At 36.6% G+C, this 15,473-nt stretch overlaps 1 protein-coding gene across 1 annotated transcript in view; it reads right to left on the bottom strand.

The window, feature by feature from the left end:
- The window catches only part of LOC120301293 (V-type proton ATPase subunit S1-like), a 55,066-nt gene that overhangs the window by 3,167 nt on the left and 36,426 nt on the right, over positions 1 to 15,473 (bottom strand). Inside the window, exons 7-9 of the mRNA XM_039328341.1 lie at positions 8,986 to 9,230; positions 7,855 to 7,917; positions 4,383 to 4,632 (exon numbers count right to left, since the gene is read on the bottom strand). Coding sequence (XP_039184275.1) covers positions 4,383 to 4,632; positions 7,855 to 7,917; positions 8,986 to 9,230 — 558 coding nt within the window. The remainder of the gene's footprint in view (positions 1 to 4,382; positions 4,633 to 7,854; positions 7,918 to 8,985; positions 9,231 to 15,473) is intronic.

Below are 15,473 nucleotides of genomic sequence, written 5' to 3'. Positions count from 1 at the left end.
GAATTCCTTTGCTTAATCCTTACCACTCTTGCCTGATGAAATCAGCAGGTGGGACTGTCCCCTTGATAATAATTGATATTTCTTTGAGTGATTGTCCAACATTGGAACTAGATGGGGGGGAGTAACCCTAATAATTCTCTGGTCTCTTTGAGCTTTTGATACTACTGATATATTTTAGGATACCTGCTAGAGGTGGGCCTTGATGGCAGAATTTTGCAGTAGCTTCAGCTCTTCCTACTGGGATGTGTCCAGAAATAAGTGCTAGAGAGGATATTATTCAACATGCAGGTTATTATTTTGTTGTGTCCCATAGGATTTTATTTTATCACCTGTGCTGCTTAGTATCTATGTATATTTGAGGAAGGCAATTTGGACCTATGGATTGAAATGCCATTAAACGTTCCCATCACAATTCTTGATTCAATTTTCATTCATATAGAATAAGATAGGATTCTTATTTTGGCTCAACAACCTTATTGTCATGATGTGGCATGTTTTGTTCCTGCTGCTGCATTGGAGCCAAGTAGGATGACAGTTTTGGAAAAGGAGTCTATGTATGTATTTAGGCATGGAGGAAATGTAAGCTGGAAATCATCAGTTAGCTTCTGCTAACCAATCCCCCCTCCCTCTCCCTCTCCCTCTCCCTCTCCCCCCCCCTCTCTCTCTCTCTCACACACACAACACCCACACACACACCAAAGGAAAAGGAAGAGAATCTTTCGCTAGAGAAAGAATATGATTTCAATGAAAAAAAAGAAAGCTCATCTGTATCCTTTTAGTTCACACAGACCAGTGAATGGGAATTAAATAAAACATACTAGATGCTGTGCTTGGAGTTAAAAGTGCATGCAACATATTAAAGGCTTTGATGTTAGTAAGCACTTTATCCAAAGATGACTGAATGGGCTACCTTTAAAGATATTGCTGCACTATTAATCTTGTCAACAATTGCAACAACAACAAAAACTTTCTGGTTTGTTTTTGAGTCTTACTCAGTGTGGAAGCTTCATTACCTTAACATCTCTGGTCTGGCTTTAACAGTGCCTTCTTTGATATCTGCCCTCAGCTACCTTTTTTCTCAAGCTTTGCCATCACTTTGAGATATATTCTTTTTTTAAAAAAGACATTTTATTGGTTTTTTTTTAAAATTCTTAAGCAAAAAGTATTCAGGACCCACCGTGATGGTTGGGTGGTCAAACATTCAAAAGTAAAAATATATATAAACTACACAACTCAATAAATTTCACTATCCCCTCTCTATTCCCCTCAATTAACATAATACATTTAAATATTCCATTTCTATTTTAAATTTCTATCACTATTAAACCTGTATTATAACTTTATCCATTTACAATTACAATAGTTTAAATTTAAAACAAAAAATTATCAATTCTAATTCTTAATCTCTCACATCCCTCATTTTATACCAAACTCATTTATTTCTTCTTCCACTACACAACAGATATCTTAATAGCAATAAAATATTGATCAGCCCTATATATATGTAATCCCAAAGTCAATCCTTCTCCTTAAAATAACAAAATAATATTAAACCTTAATTCATTCATATTCATTAAACAAAGTTCAAATTTTCACTTTGAGATATATTCTAACAAGAAGGTAAAGATGAAACTCCCTGCAGTTTATTGATGGGCAAACTTGGAAAAAAAAACCATTTTCTTTTTTTTTTAATATCTTTCGATCAAAATCTTTAGACAGAGTTTCCAGGTCTAAAATTCGTCTCATATGTGACCATTATGACATAGGTACCTTCTCTTCAGTTGAATTTCCCTCCCCCCCCCATCTTAATTTAATTCCTACATCAGTTTAGTCATTTCATGTTTCTGAAGAAGTTAACTGTAATTTATGAAAACTTATGCTCTTCAATTAAATTTATTTTGAAAACATCCTATCAGCTTTGATTATTGGCTATCGTAGAGTAACACAACTCTCCTCCTACAATGTCTACAGCTGGGAAAGAAAACAAAAGTCAAGTCAAACTCAACCTTCTGGAGATGTAATGGACATGCCTTGTCTTTTTTTTACCATTTTCCCCATAATTTTGCCTAGCCTAATTATCTACCATCACTAGGATTTCTCACATTACCAAAAATAATAGAAATGGATGCAACATCAACTTTTAGTATGCAGTATGGGCCCTAGCCATTTAAATGTGTATGCGTGTGTGCATCTGTGTGCAATTTTGACCAAGTATGCCAGGAAGGAGAGGTTTTTCTCTGTGTGGGATATGTTCCGATAAAACCTAATGTTCCCTTTTATCACTTGCAATTAAATGGGAAAATATGTAGTTGCAATTCTATGTAGCACACAAATAACTAGTCTGGCATTAACAGGAGCTTGACATTCCAGTTAGTTGTACTTTCTGATGGGAGGGGAAATACACTTTTATTGTACGTATTTCATATACCTCTTTTACAATTGCTACTCTTAATATTTCAATTATTGCAGACTGGGGTATATGGGACTCCAATTTCCCTTCTTTTGGCCTTTGAAGTCCTACAGCAGTGGTGGCGAACCTATGGCACAAGTGTTAGAGGCAGCACTCGGAGCCCTCTCTGTGGGCACATGTGCTGTTGTCCCAGCCCTGCCTCCCCCCACGGCCCCCTCCATAGCAGTAGCCCCCCCAGAGGAGAGTCGCCCCTAGATACGACCACCTGGAGCAGCACAGCCAAAGACATGGCAGCCAGGCAGTGAGGACAAGACTCTGCCCTTGTGCCCTGTCACAAACAGATGATGCTGCTGGGCATGGGTGGAGGGCGTTGCTGCCATGACGCTACTGGGCCACCTGCGCGATCTGCGGCAGGCCGTGTAGGTGGCAGGTGGCCCAGCGGGTGGGTGGGGGTGGGGCAGGGATGGAGTGGTGTGGTGTGGGGGTGGGGCAGTTTTGGGGCACTTGGTGTCTAAAAGGTTCGCCATTACTGTCCTATAGTATATAACCATTATGGTTGAAAGTAGATTTTACAGTTTCCATCTGACTTATAGCACAGACCAAATTTATACACTGTTTTCTGTGCTGGCATTGCTGGGTGCCAGCTAACATAGCAAACTGGATGCCTGACACAGTCCAGTGTTATGCAAGCTCAGGCAGAACTTTTAGAAGCAGAGAGTCCTTTTCACTGCACCTCAAGATGGCAACTGAAATATGGTCAAAGGCTTGGCAAGGTCATGACCAGGAATCCAATGAAAAAGGGACAAATCCAAAAAAAAAGGCAAGAGGCTAAGTGAAGTAGAATCCAGAGTTCATAGCAAGGTAAACACAGAAAGTTGCTCTCAACATGTTCTCTCAGGGAGTGAGGACAATCAATAAGCCAACTTGAATTTCCACACAATACATAATTGTGGAAGTTCTTCAGCATTAACTCTTCTGTTGGCTTGCTTCTTGGCAAGTCGCTCACTCTATGGAGTTCTGATCTCTGGTTTGGCTGGACCAAATCTGAGAGGCTATCAATAAATGCAGGCAAGGAGCCCTGGAAATTTGCTGGGACTATCTCACTGAAAGAGGAATAATTAGTTCCACCACTACTGGAAAAATCACAACCAAGATTATTGTCTCTAAGTGCCTTTGCCTCTCCATCCTCCTTATCAACCAGGCCATGACAATATATCTCAAATATAGATGTCAACACTGTGACAATGGATGTTCCCGCTCTGACAACTAAGGGAAATTGCAACCATTTTTACTCTGCTTTCAGCATGCTTTTACTGCTGTTTAGAAATCAGATGTAGAAGGGGGGATGGGGTGAATGCTTGAGCTCAGCTAGCCACAATAATAATACAACTCTGTGGGAATTCAAGGACACAAACTGATAACGTTTTGGCAGGGCTGAGGAGCTGGAGAAGGAGCCCTTGCTTCAGGCTAATTGGAGAATATGATTTATGACTGCTTCCAGGGGATGGGAATTGCAACTTGTTACTTTGTATCTGGGGGAAGGGAATTTAGTTTTGGGTTCAACTTTGTAGTGCTGACACTTTGTTTCTTGAATAAAATGTTCTTTAAGGAAGAATTCTTGTCTTAAAGTTCTTTAATGGGATTCATCTATCAGAACAATGACAATAACAGCTTAAAAATGAAAGCCTTCAAATTCCATCCTCCTTCAAAATACTTAGCCCTGCACTCTTTGTGTCCCTTACTTCTCCAATTTCCTTGAGAACTGCAGCCTTGGATATGAAATAAATTCTCATCCTTGCCTTACTGGATAAGCCACCATAGACCAAATATGAGCGAGGTATTGAACATTGTTTTGTTTTTTAAAACTTTCACTTAAGCCTGAAGAAAATGTATAGATAGTATTAAGTTTCAGTCCTTCAAACCCCAAGTTACAGCTCTTGATATTGTATCTTAAATAATGATAGGTACTCACTTGGAAATCAGAAATATCAACTTTCCATTTTTTAGCTTTATCATTGGCTGGAATTAGTGTTACACCATAGTGGCTGTCCGTGCCCACCAAGGAGCAATGAAATGAGTACTCCGCAGGACCATAAATAGTAGAGACATTAAATTTAGCAAGTTCATCTTCAGCATCCCTGTCATCTTGCAGAATATGAACAAAATCTAAAGTGAACCAATTCTTTGAAGAGCTAGTATAGAAGATGTTGGTCATCAAGAATCTAGAGAGGAACAAAACATGACAAGGAGTCATTCTGAGATCATCATAAAAGAAGAATCAAAGGCATCCGCAAAATAAGATTAGATGGATACACCTGAAACATTTGAATATAGAAACATTCTGCTCAGGTGGACAACTACAGTTACACCTCAGGGACGAAAGGTAAGGCCATATATTCAAAGAAGGTATCAAATGACACACACATACACAGAGAAGAAAATGGTATGTGATGAGAGAAATAATAATAATAATAGAGTTGGAAGGGACCTTGGAGGTCATCTAGTCCAACCCCCTGCTCAGGCAGAAAAACCTATATCATTTCGGACAAACGGCTGTCCAGTCTCTTCTTAAAAACTTCCAGTGTTGGAGCATTCACTGCTTCTGGAGGCAGGTTGTTCCACTGATTAATTGTTCTAACTGTCAGGAAGTTTCTCCATAGTTCTAGGTTGCTTCTCTCCTTGATTAGTTTCCATCTGTTGCTTCTTGTCCTGCCTTCAGGCACTTTGGAGAATAGCTTGACTCCCTCTTCTTTGTGGCAGCCCCTGAGATATTGGAACACTGCTATCATGTCCCCCCTCGTCCTTCTCTTTGTTAAACTATACATACCCAATTCCAGCAACGGTTCCTTATATGTTTTAGCCTCCAGTCCCCTAATCATGTTTGTTGTTGTTCTCTGTACTCTTTCTAGAGTCTCAACATCTTTTTTACATTGTGGCAACCAAAACTGGATGCAGTATTCCAAGTGTGGCCTTTTAATCTTTTAGTCTTATTATTTAAACAGTATGTCCAACAGCCATCTGATATTTCATTGTTTTATTTTGTTTTACTTTTTAAGAAAGTCTAAGAAAAAGTGCTTACTCCCTAGTAAACCATGTGGATGAGAAAAGGAAGAAGCACAAGGTCTCAAAGTGTCTAATAGCACCACTGATAGTGACAAACAGATTCTAAGGATTTTTTGTTCTTTTAAAAATATACTCACATAAAAATTATAGATATTTGGATTTGGCTAATTTTCTGAATGAGGTGAGAGCAATCCCCAAAAGAGGCATGCTTATTTTCTTTGGGGGGGAGAGGAAGAAGAGGCTTTTATTACCTAGAAAAAGGGATGTCTAGATGAACATTGCTACATTTATTGAAAGACAAAAATATGTACATGTGAGTGTGGCACCAGGATATCTCTGAATATGTTTCTTTATATCAAGAATTGGATCACAAAAACAGTGTGGGAAATTAGCTTCTTTCATAGACTTTAGGGTACCTTGGAGATTAATTAATAAAGGATATTGCTAGGCTATTGTAATCTGTCCACGAATACCAAGATGTTAGCACTGATTTTAGTTTTCTCATTTTTTTTGTTGTCCTAGCTTATGTTCACTAGAATAGCCAGTTCAACCTCAATCTCAGCTTTTACCTTTGTTTTCATCAGTGATTGGGATAAGAGAAAAAGACAAGATTCAAGTGTTACTCCCCAGCATTTCCAGTTCAAAAAATTAAGAAGACAGATGAAAGAAGTCTCCAGTTGAGTCTAAGGCTACCAAATTTGAACTGCAAAAGTTTAGTTGATTAAGGCAGTTCTTCAGAGCATTGATTTTTCCTGCTTAGATATGGTAAATCTATTTCCTAACCTGAAATCCTGAAAGTTATTGCTATTTAGAGAAATAGCATTAGAGTGAATGTCTAGTGTGTGCTGCTTTAGGGCCGTTTCTTATATTTGTAGAAGTATGAATTACGTTTTACAGCTCAACTATTGCAACATTTACCTTCTTCTGAGTTTTAGAATATTTGTCTGTTGGAGTTGGAAGCCCATATAATAATTTAAGAAATAATTTAAATATGGAAGAGATTGGCTTGTATAAGTGTGGCTAATCAGGAGGATTTCTACAATAGCTGCAAGGTAAACATGGAGTTACTATCAATATTAATGTTGTAGTGTGGTCTGCTTGCAGCTCACAATTTTTATTATAACTTAACATTTTCATATGAAGTATTTTTTTTTTCTTAAAAAAAAATCAGACTTCTTGAATTCTATATCATTTGCAAGTGTTTCATTAGCTAGTCTGCCAGGGGCTGTTCTAGTGGAAAATTTTACTGAGTTGAAATCCATGAGTCATAAAAGAGCCAAGGTTGCCTACCCCTGCTCTAAAGTGTTGAGATATTGGTATTCAGTGAACTTGTTTTTCTTCTTGCAACTATTACTTTATCAAACCAGGTAACTTCAGCAGTTTTTTGATATAAAGGAGAAGGATTTGTTGGGTTTTGTCTTGGTTTTGTGTGGGTTGCTGTGATTTGTACACTTGTTTGTTTGGCTATCTGACTTGGTTGACCAGCAATCAACAGGTAGATAAATGAGAACCTACATGATAGCTAGGAACAATCTAAGATGAAATAATGTAGCCACACAATAATATAGATGTATCAGTAAAGACACATTTAATAATACATCACTACATAATGGGAAATAATATGAAAAGAGTAAATGAGGCATGCAGAGCTGTAGGATGGAGAAGCGAGTCAGTAGATTTAAATGGCAAAATCTGAAAATGTTGGATAAACTTGAAGCATCTCCATAATATTCCCTTTATTTCAAGAAAAAATGGAGCAATACTTTTTAGATAGCCAAAAAGATGGAAAGAAGAAATTAAAATCTAGCAAAACATGCAGGAACATTTTGGAAGTTGAAGCCCAGAAATCTTAAAGTTGCTAAGACTGAGAAATACTACTCTAAATTATTTTCTTTTTTTGAAGGGGGAGGATCAGTTCACTTTGTAATTGCTTCCAAAATAAATGAGAGAGACAGTAATAAGGTGATACATATGCCCATCTGGATTTTGTTGCTTTACTGTTCTAATAATATACATTCATTCATAATGCATCTATTGAGATGTGACATCGTCTCAGTGATGCATAATATATGATTCAAAGAAAGGAGATAGAAGCTAACAGCCTGGACTGAGAAACAAAATTGCTCCTCTAACAGGAGAAAAATGCCTACTGCTGACCTAGCAAAACTTCAGGACTTTTTTTTTCTTTTTGAACTGGTGACCTATCATTCCATGTTCCCTAAACATTCCAGAAAATAATTTTGCTTTCAAAAGTAATCTGCTGTTACCTTTAGTGCAAAGGGGGAAAAAATCCATATTAAAAAAAACCCCAAACCCTGCAGGCTTAAGGAATACATGAATCTTATTTGCAATGTGATTCTCTTGTTTTACTTCCAAACTACCTTATTTCCAGGATTTTGATTCCAATCTTTTCATTCTCCAGGTTGGTGTATTTTAATGACAACCTAATAGAAAGAAAAAAAAATGAAACAGTTTATTTTCAAATACTGGATAACGAGCCAGTAAATATAGGGAAATACTACACAGAGATGTATTTTAGTAGTAGTATATATAGTGAATATATACCGTACTATATACTGATAGTAAATATAGGAAAATAATACATAGAAGCTTCCAAATAGGAAAATCTCTTCTTTCCTTGGCAAACAAAAGTGGAAAAGCTATCAATTGAACTGGATTCTACAACGATACTTAAGAATTCATTTGACTATAAGTATGCCAAAGGCTTCCTGGAATGAGATTGTACAATTAAAGAATTGTCTCATAGAATGAGAATAAAGAATAAAAATTACAGCATGGCAGAGTGTACATGGAGAAGTATCATACATAACTGTTTTCGAAATGAAAGAAAGGAATATAAAAGAAGACCTGGTCATATGGTTTATATTTTAACTTGTATATAAGTAAAAAAAAAAGTGTTTCCCACAATTAGGCATTTTTCAGCCATCAGGCCTTCACTAACAGCAGATTAGCTGAGTTTGTAGTTCTATAAAAAAGGAGTGTTGGTCCATAAGCTTGTGCATATCTGCTCAAAATTGTTTCCCAGATGTAATAGTTCAGCAGAAAACATGCATAGGTGCAGAAGTTTCCAGGTTTCACAAAATGTTGAAAGCAGTACTGTCCAGCTTCTTTCAAGCATGCATGTAAAAAGAATTTTAGATTGGATATATAACTTTTGTCAACTGTTCCTTCTTGACTACAACTGTAGAGATGCTGCTGTAGAAAATGCCTTCAGGTAAATGTCTATAGGATTGTATCCATAGTAAGTGACAAAATAAAGTGAATGTAAAAATGATCAAAGCCTGGGATTGTAAGAAAATTTAAATGCAAAAAGCACAAAAAAGAACTGCACAATTTCATAATTACCTTGTTAATACAGTCAATCTTAATCTGAACTCTTATGGATTTTTGTATTTTAGCTATGTTATCTGTGATTAAAAGAGTGATAACCTGCTTGCTTAATTTACTATTAAAGAGGATTGGTGCTGAAATAATATTTTAATCCTGCTCACGTTGCATTGGTGTCTGAACAAACAGATGAAGTAGTGTCCACAGCATGAAACAGAAATGTCGAATTCGTTAGATTCATGTGAATAGTGGCGTTGACTGTAAGAGTGAAATTAGTTGCATAAAAAAGGATGCACGTGGTGTTGGTCCCATTGGTAACATTCAGGGGGGGATATAAGTCAATTGCTTCACTTTCAACAGACATTAATTGTCGCTCACTATGCCGCATTATATCATGTCTCACAAGTACCTGGAAGAGAAAACATATGAAACATGTGATTTTTTTCAGCAGAAAACAAAACCTGGAGATCAAATGCCATCCTTAGCCTCATTATCTATAACAACAATCCAGAAATTTTAAGAATGGACAAGCATATTAGTGAATGTTGCTTGCTGACACTCCCTATTAATCAGAATGATTTATGACATTATCATGGAAATAACACAAATTATGATGCATATGAAGTCATTTATTCCCCTACCTCCTGGATGCCCAGATGCCAGGAGGGTCTCCCTGCACACTAGGCTAGGGGCACTCCTAAGAAGTCTTCTCCTGCAATCATAAGCAACAAAAAATGTCCCTGCATTTTGATTCTGAACATTGGCTTCTTTGGAAGACTTTTATCTTTACAGAAAACAAAAGTTTGAGTTAATGGACTGCCACAGGTGTTGGGAAAAATCACGAAAATTGGCATACCTTCCTCTACCCAAGCTAGAAACAGAAGAATGTGGCTTAGGTGAACCAGCATCAACACTGCATCAAGCCGATTAGCCGGAAAGGGTAATAGAGAGAAAGAAAACAAACTGTAAAATTGCTCAAGATCTTTGTGTGGGAAATGAAAACTGTACTGGATAATAGTAACAGAGACCTAAAGAGAGCAACAGCAAATAACCATAGCACTTAGACTTATATATCATTTCATAGTGCTTTTCAATCCTTTCTAAGTGGTTTACAGAATCAGCGTATAACCCCCAACAATCTGGATCTTCATTTTACCAACCTTGGAAAGATGGAAGGCTGAGCCGGTCAGAATCAAACTCCTGGCAGTGAACAGAGTTAGCCTGCAATATTGTAGTCTAACTATTGCACCACCATGGCTCTTAATAAGAGAGAGCAGTAGTGCAGCATCTTCAGTTATGTTATTGATCTATGTTGCTCTTGGAAAATTAATTCTTGTATGGATACACCAAGAACTAAAACACAACTGTTTAGCTCCCCTCACTCAGGAAGTTCTTTTCATCTTCATATAATTTAACAAAATATCATTAATCCAATCAGCCAACCAATAATATGGCATGGGCATCATCACAAGACTTCATACCGTTTTGGAAAGCTAATTCCAGCAAAACAGTGCTAGAATAGAAATTGAGTTCAGTCTTTGCAGCTTAAGGTTATAATACCTTGCTCTAGCACTCAAAGTTCTGCTTCAATTTTTCTCTGCTTCAGTTCTGTGGCTGGCAGTATATATCATGATTAGCCACTCTAGAAGATGGATGTTAATTTAGAATGATAAGTAAAACCAATGATTAACAGTGAATTATAAACTAGGCTATTGTGGCTCATTAAAAATCTTTGGACACATCACAATATGTGAATACAGCCTGTATACTATTGAATATTTAAGGTATTCCCTGAATCACTCAAACCACACTACAGCAGGTAATTCTGAAGTAATGCTTCCTTCCCCCTCTTTTGGGGAAAGCCTTATTTTTTTAATAGGGGGAGTTAATTGCTTGATCAAAATTGCATGGGGGGGGGAGCAAGGACATGTTTCAAGCCCTGTTCCACACACACCCAGTATTACTTTTACTCGTTTGCTTGAAGATCTTTAGAAATTCTTCTACTTCCAATGGCAGTGACTACAGGTAGTCCTCAACCTAGAACAGTTTGTTTAGTGACCATTCAAAGTTACAATGGCACTGAAAAAAGTGACTTATGACCGTTTTTCACACTTAAGACCGTTGCAGCAATCATCATAGTCACATGATCAAAATTCAGGAGCTTGGCAACTGACTCATATTTATGATGGTTGCAGTGCTCTGGGATACTGTGATAGCCTTTTGCAACCCTCTGACCAGCAAAATCAATGGGGAAGCCAGATCCTCTTAACAACCATGTCACTGATTTCATCGCTGCAATGATTCATTTAACAACTGTGGCAAGCAAGATCATAAAAAGGGGCAAAATTCACTTAATAAATTTCTCACTTAACAACAAAAAATCCTGGTTGTGAGTTGAGGAATACCTGTACTTTAGCTGATAACAAAGAGGAGAGGAGAGGAGAAGAGAAGAGAAGAGAGGAGAGGAGAGGAGAGGAGAGGAGAGGAGAGGAGAGGAGAGGAGAGGAGAAGAAGTTGGATTGGATTTACCAATGCATGAGGAAATCCCAGAGCTGCAGGCTAGATGAGAAACTGAAAAACCTTCCAGAAATAAGGTTGTGGCACATACCATTTCCAGGTTGCCAAGAAAACCATAGAAGTTATGACACTTCTATGTCATAACCAGGAACTGAGTTTTCCTGTTCTTGGGTTGGCTCTCTGTTTCAGTTTAATTAGAATTATTATTCAATATTTGACTTTCAACTACTTCAAGCAACATCCAGTAATTGTCTCCAATAGAAACCTACTTCAAAAGTATTGGAAGTTAGGAAACAAAGCCTGCTATGTTTCTCCTACAAGGTCATTAGCAGCTCTTTCCCAAGACATGTATGATAAGATGCTTTGACCATATTGATATTGGTTCTCAAAGCCCGGAGATTTCCTATATGGAGAACATTATTTCACAAAGTTAGACATTCCTAAATCAACACTTAAGTAGTATTGATTATTTCTCATCTTCTTTAACACTGTGTTTATGAACAGCAATTTTCAGTTTACAAAAATGAAACAAACAGAGAAGACCAAAGCATGGTGTAAAGTAATCAAATCTTAATCTTCTTTCCGTGCTATTTGATTTCTCAGGGATAAACACAGCTTCTCAAGCAAACCTTTGATTAATGAGAAATGTTGATAGAAATCCTGAACAGAAAAGGTTCAAGCCCCATTGAAGTGAATTGAATGTGTGCATAATTATGGCCTTTGGACTACAACTTTTATGTTTTCACCAACAAAAAGAGAAGCCAGATTTGCATAAATTGGGTCATTGTTATGCTGGCTTTTTATGACAGCAGGATTATCAAAAAGTGTTATTGGAAGCCACTATAAATATGTGGAATTAATGAAATCAGATAGGACTGTGAGCAAATGGAGGGAGAAATATTGTGGGATGTAAGATATATCAACTGTGGGAATGATTTAAATCATATTTGGAAGAAGTTTCATAATCTATGGTCCTGATTTTAATTAACCATGGAAGTCTTGAGGGAAGACAGGAAAACTCCTTTAAAAAAAGTAAGATTTCTTTTCAGATCTGGCCAAAAACCAACATAGTCATATACACCTCCAGTATTACATTTGAGAATTATTATTCTGCATGGGTGTGAAAAAGATATTATAGCCTGCAATCTTATGAAAGGATGGAAAATTTGTTTATGATTTTTTTTTCTGAATTAAAAAATGTAGCTGTAATACAGTGACTACTTTTCCTACTTAGATAATATTAATTATCAACAGCACAAAGGAAATTCTTTTAGCTTTTTAAATGCATGCAACACATTTACATTCATTCATTTCTGATGCTTTACCCAACTAAAACTATGGGACAATTACTATGGTAACTGAGGAAGATGGATATGTATGAAAACTCATCTGGAGTGCACTAGCTTAGGGGAAGGTTGGTGTCAATGTGAGAGATGCTCAAATTGCAAATTGCAGTTATTGATACATCAGAAATGGCAAGAAACAAATGGAATAAGGGCCAACGTTACAACTTCTTTAATCCATCAAAGGATGTATCTTTTCAGGCTCAGGGACTATTTGGCCCAGAAGCATTTAATAAATCCAGCCTCAGCACATTAAAAAAAAGTTTCTCTTACTTGGATCCATAAAAATTGATAATAATCCCAATATACTCTGCATACAATTTCTGAGTATAGTTTAAAATTTCACAGGAATATAAAGACACATACAGCAATGGAATATCTGTAGCATAGAACGAAAATGTGGAATTTTTTTGAACTTTCAGAAAAGCGCTCTGGACTAAAAAATAGTATTAAATATTTTTACAGTGATAACAAAGTATTTCTTTCAGGTCTGTTGGAGGAGTATTTCCATCAAGCAATTCATTAAAAAAGAGTTAAGCAATAGTTCTTCATACTTATTTAGTAAAAATTGAGAGGAAACGACTTTCAAAGATTGATGTGGAAATTAAGATGTTTGTGTCGGAAGGTAACAAGTTTAATGCCATTGATTCTTCCATACCTCATTACCTACTGACCAAGAGGAAGCAGTAATGATTAAATAGAAAGTTAAGGACTTCATCTATGTCTGTTTTTGTTTTGTTTTGTTTTGTTTATTGCTCTGCTGATTCTTCATTTAAGAGATGATAATCTGAGGTCAAGTCTTTCTCCCTTTCTTACAGAATAGAATACATAATAACAGACTTGGAAGGGATCTTGGAGGTCTTCTTGTCTAACTGCTTAAATAGGAGACCCACAGGAGCACATATTCTTGGAATTTTTTTAGCTGCTAGGCTTTGTTTATTCTTATATTATTTATTAATATCTTTTCTGTTATAATTATACAACCTGCTTCACTGGTTGTCATTGCTCAGGTTAGATTCTCACCCTCAAGAATGCTCACAGCATGCAAAGAACACTATAAATTCCAATTGCTTGAAAATTTGAATCAGTAAAATCATAGGCTTTCTTCAGCTGCATGCCTATATAGTAGGATAAAGTCCAGTTGAATTCTCAAGGACTTGGTCAAGTTAGGCATAGAATAGCACTGAATGAATGAAATATGAAATATGTTAATGCTTATCTATGCTTCTAGCAAAGTAGTCTTTTGTCCTCTTAAAATCAATACATCACACTTTTATATCAAAAAGTCAACATATAGAAAATAAATAATTGAAGATCAATATCTAGCTTCAAAAACCCACCTGCAGTTAAAAATTCATTCTACAAGCAGATTTTTTACAAAAAGGAATATGAACAGTATCACAGTATGTAGGGCCTGGCATTTAGGCATAAAGGAGAGGAACTTTAGTCCAAGGAAATGAAATCTCAGCAGTAAATGCAGATCAGGGAACCAGATGGATGCTGCAGAGTGTCAGATTAGTTACTATTCACAAGAAGAAGACTAGAGTAAATGGAGGTAACAGAGGCTGCATTTGCAGGCACGCAGCAGGTGCTATATTTTCAAAACAGGATTTACCTCAACTTGTTGAAATTGGAATGGATGCTTTGGCTTTTCACAGAGATGAAATGAAACTTTTAAAAAATGTAGCACTTCTTGAAAATGCACTCGCTCACATTCATGAATGACTTTGAGCACAGCAGGCTATAAGCCATTAGATGGCTTTGCTGGTTGGAATTGCGACTTATACATACACTAAATGGGCACCATCTAAAGCTGCAAAACAAAAGCAGCCACTGAAAGATATGAATGCAAATTTGTTTTGGAAATGATCACAGGAAGGTGTTGCCTATTCATTACAATGAATAAACTGCTCCTTGCATTATGAAAAGTTGCATTAGAAGCTGATCTTGAAAAATGGACAGATTTGACTCCCTGCTTTTCAATGGCATGATGAAACAGCATGATTGTTAGGAAGTTCCAAGCTGGGATTACAAAGGAATGGACCATTTCAAAGTCCTTTAAAATCCTTATTTTTCTTTAACTTGAATTTTATTCATTCCATTTCTGCATTAGTTTGCAAATTTTTTGCTAAAGAAAGTCACCTTTCTTTTTATGCAGCTGACTTGAACAATTATTTAGTCATTTTTGCCAAATGTCCAAACAAAAATTCTGGGAGAACTGTCACAATATGAATGGCATCAGCTCTGGAAATTTGGTGGGAAAAATGATACATTCCAGGTAATGAGCACAAACTAAGGTTTTCAAAGTTGGCAGAGATGCACAAATTCAAATTATATATAGCTTTTGAATCAGTCTTGATTCCTGGCAACAGCCTGGAGAATTCTATACAGGTTTTTTTTTTTTTTTGCAATATTTTGAAGGTGGTTTGTCTTTCCTTTTCATTTTGGTCAAGAGAGAGTGATTGGCCAAATTGTAGAGATAGCTTCATGACTAAGATAGGACTAGAACTCACAGTCTCCTGCTTTCTAACCTGGTGCTTTTATCTACCATACTACACTGTTGGCTCTTAGTTGATTACTAGATGACAGCAGGGAGGCTTCTATTTTTTCCTGCTGCCATCTAAAGTCATCTAAAGTGTTTCAGCCTAGCTCCAGAAGCCTTCGTGTTTTCTATAAACTATCTGTTTACGCTAATTTATAAAAGTACAGGATAAATATTACTTAAAGAAAATGAATTTATTCTAAAGTTAAAGAAATGACAACTTCTGTGTTGGAAAAAAGTTTTAAGGCAG

Source organism: Crotalus tigris, unplaced genomic scaffold, assembly GCF_016545835.1.
Source record: "Crotalus tigris isolate CLP2741 ecotype Arizona unplaced genomic scaffold, ASM1654583v1 scf7180000024375.2447938, whole genome shotgun sequence".
In the NCBI taxonomy this organism is placed as follows: Eukaryota; Metazoa; Chordata; class Lepidosauria; order Squamata; family Viperidae; genus Crotalus; species Crotalus tigris.
This window is presented reverse-complemented; position numbering and strand designations above follow the sequence as displayed.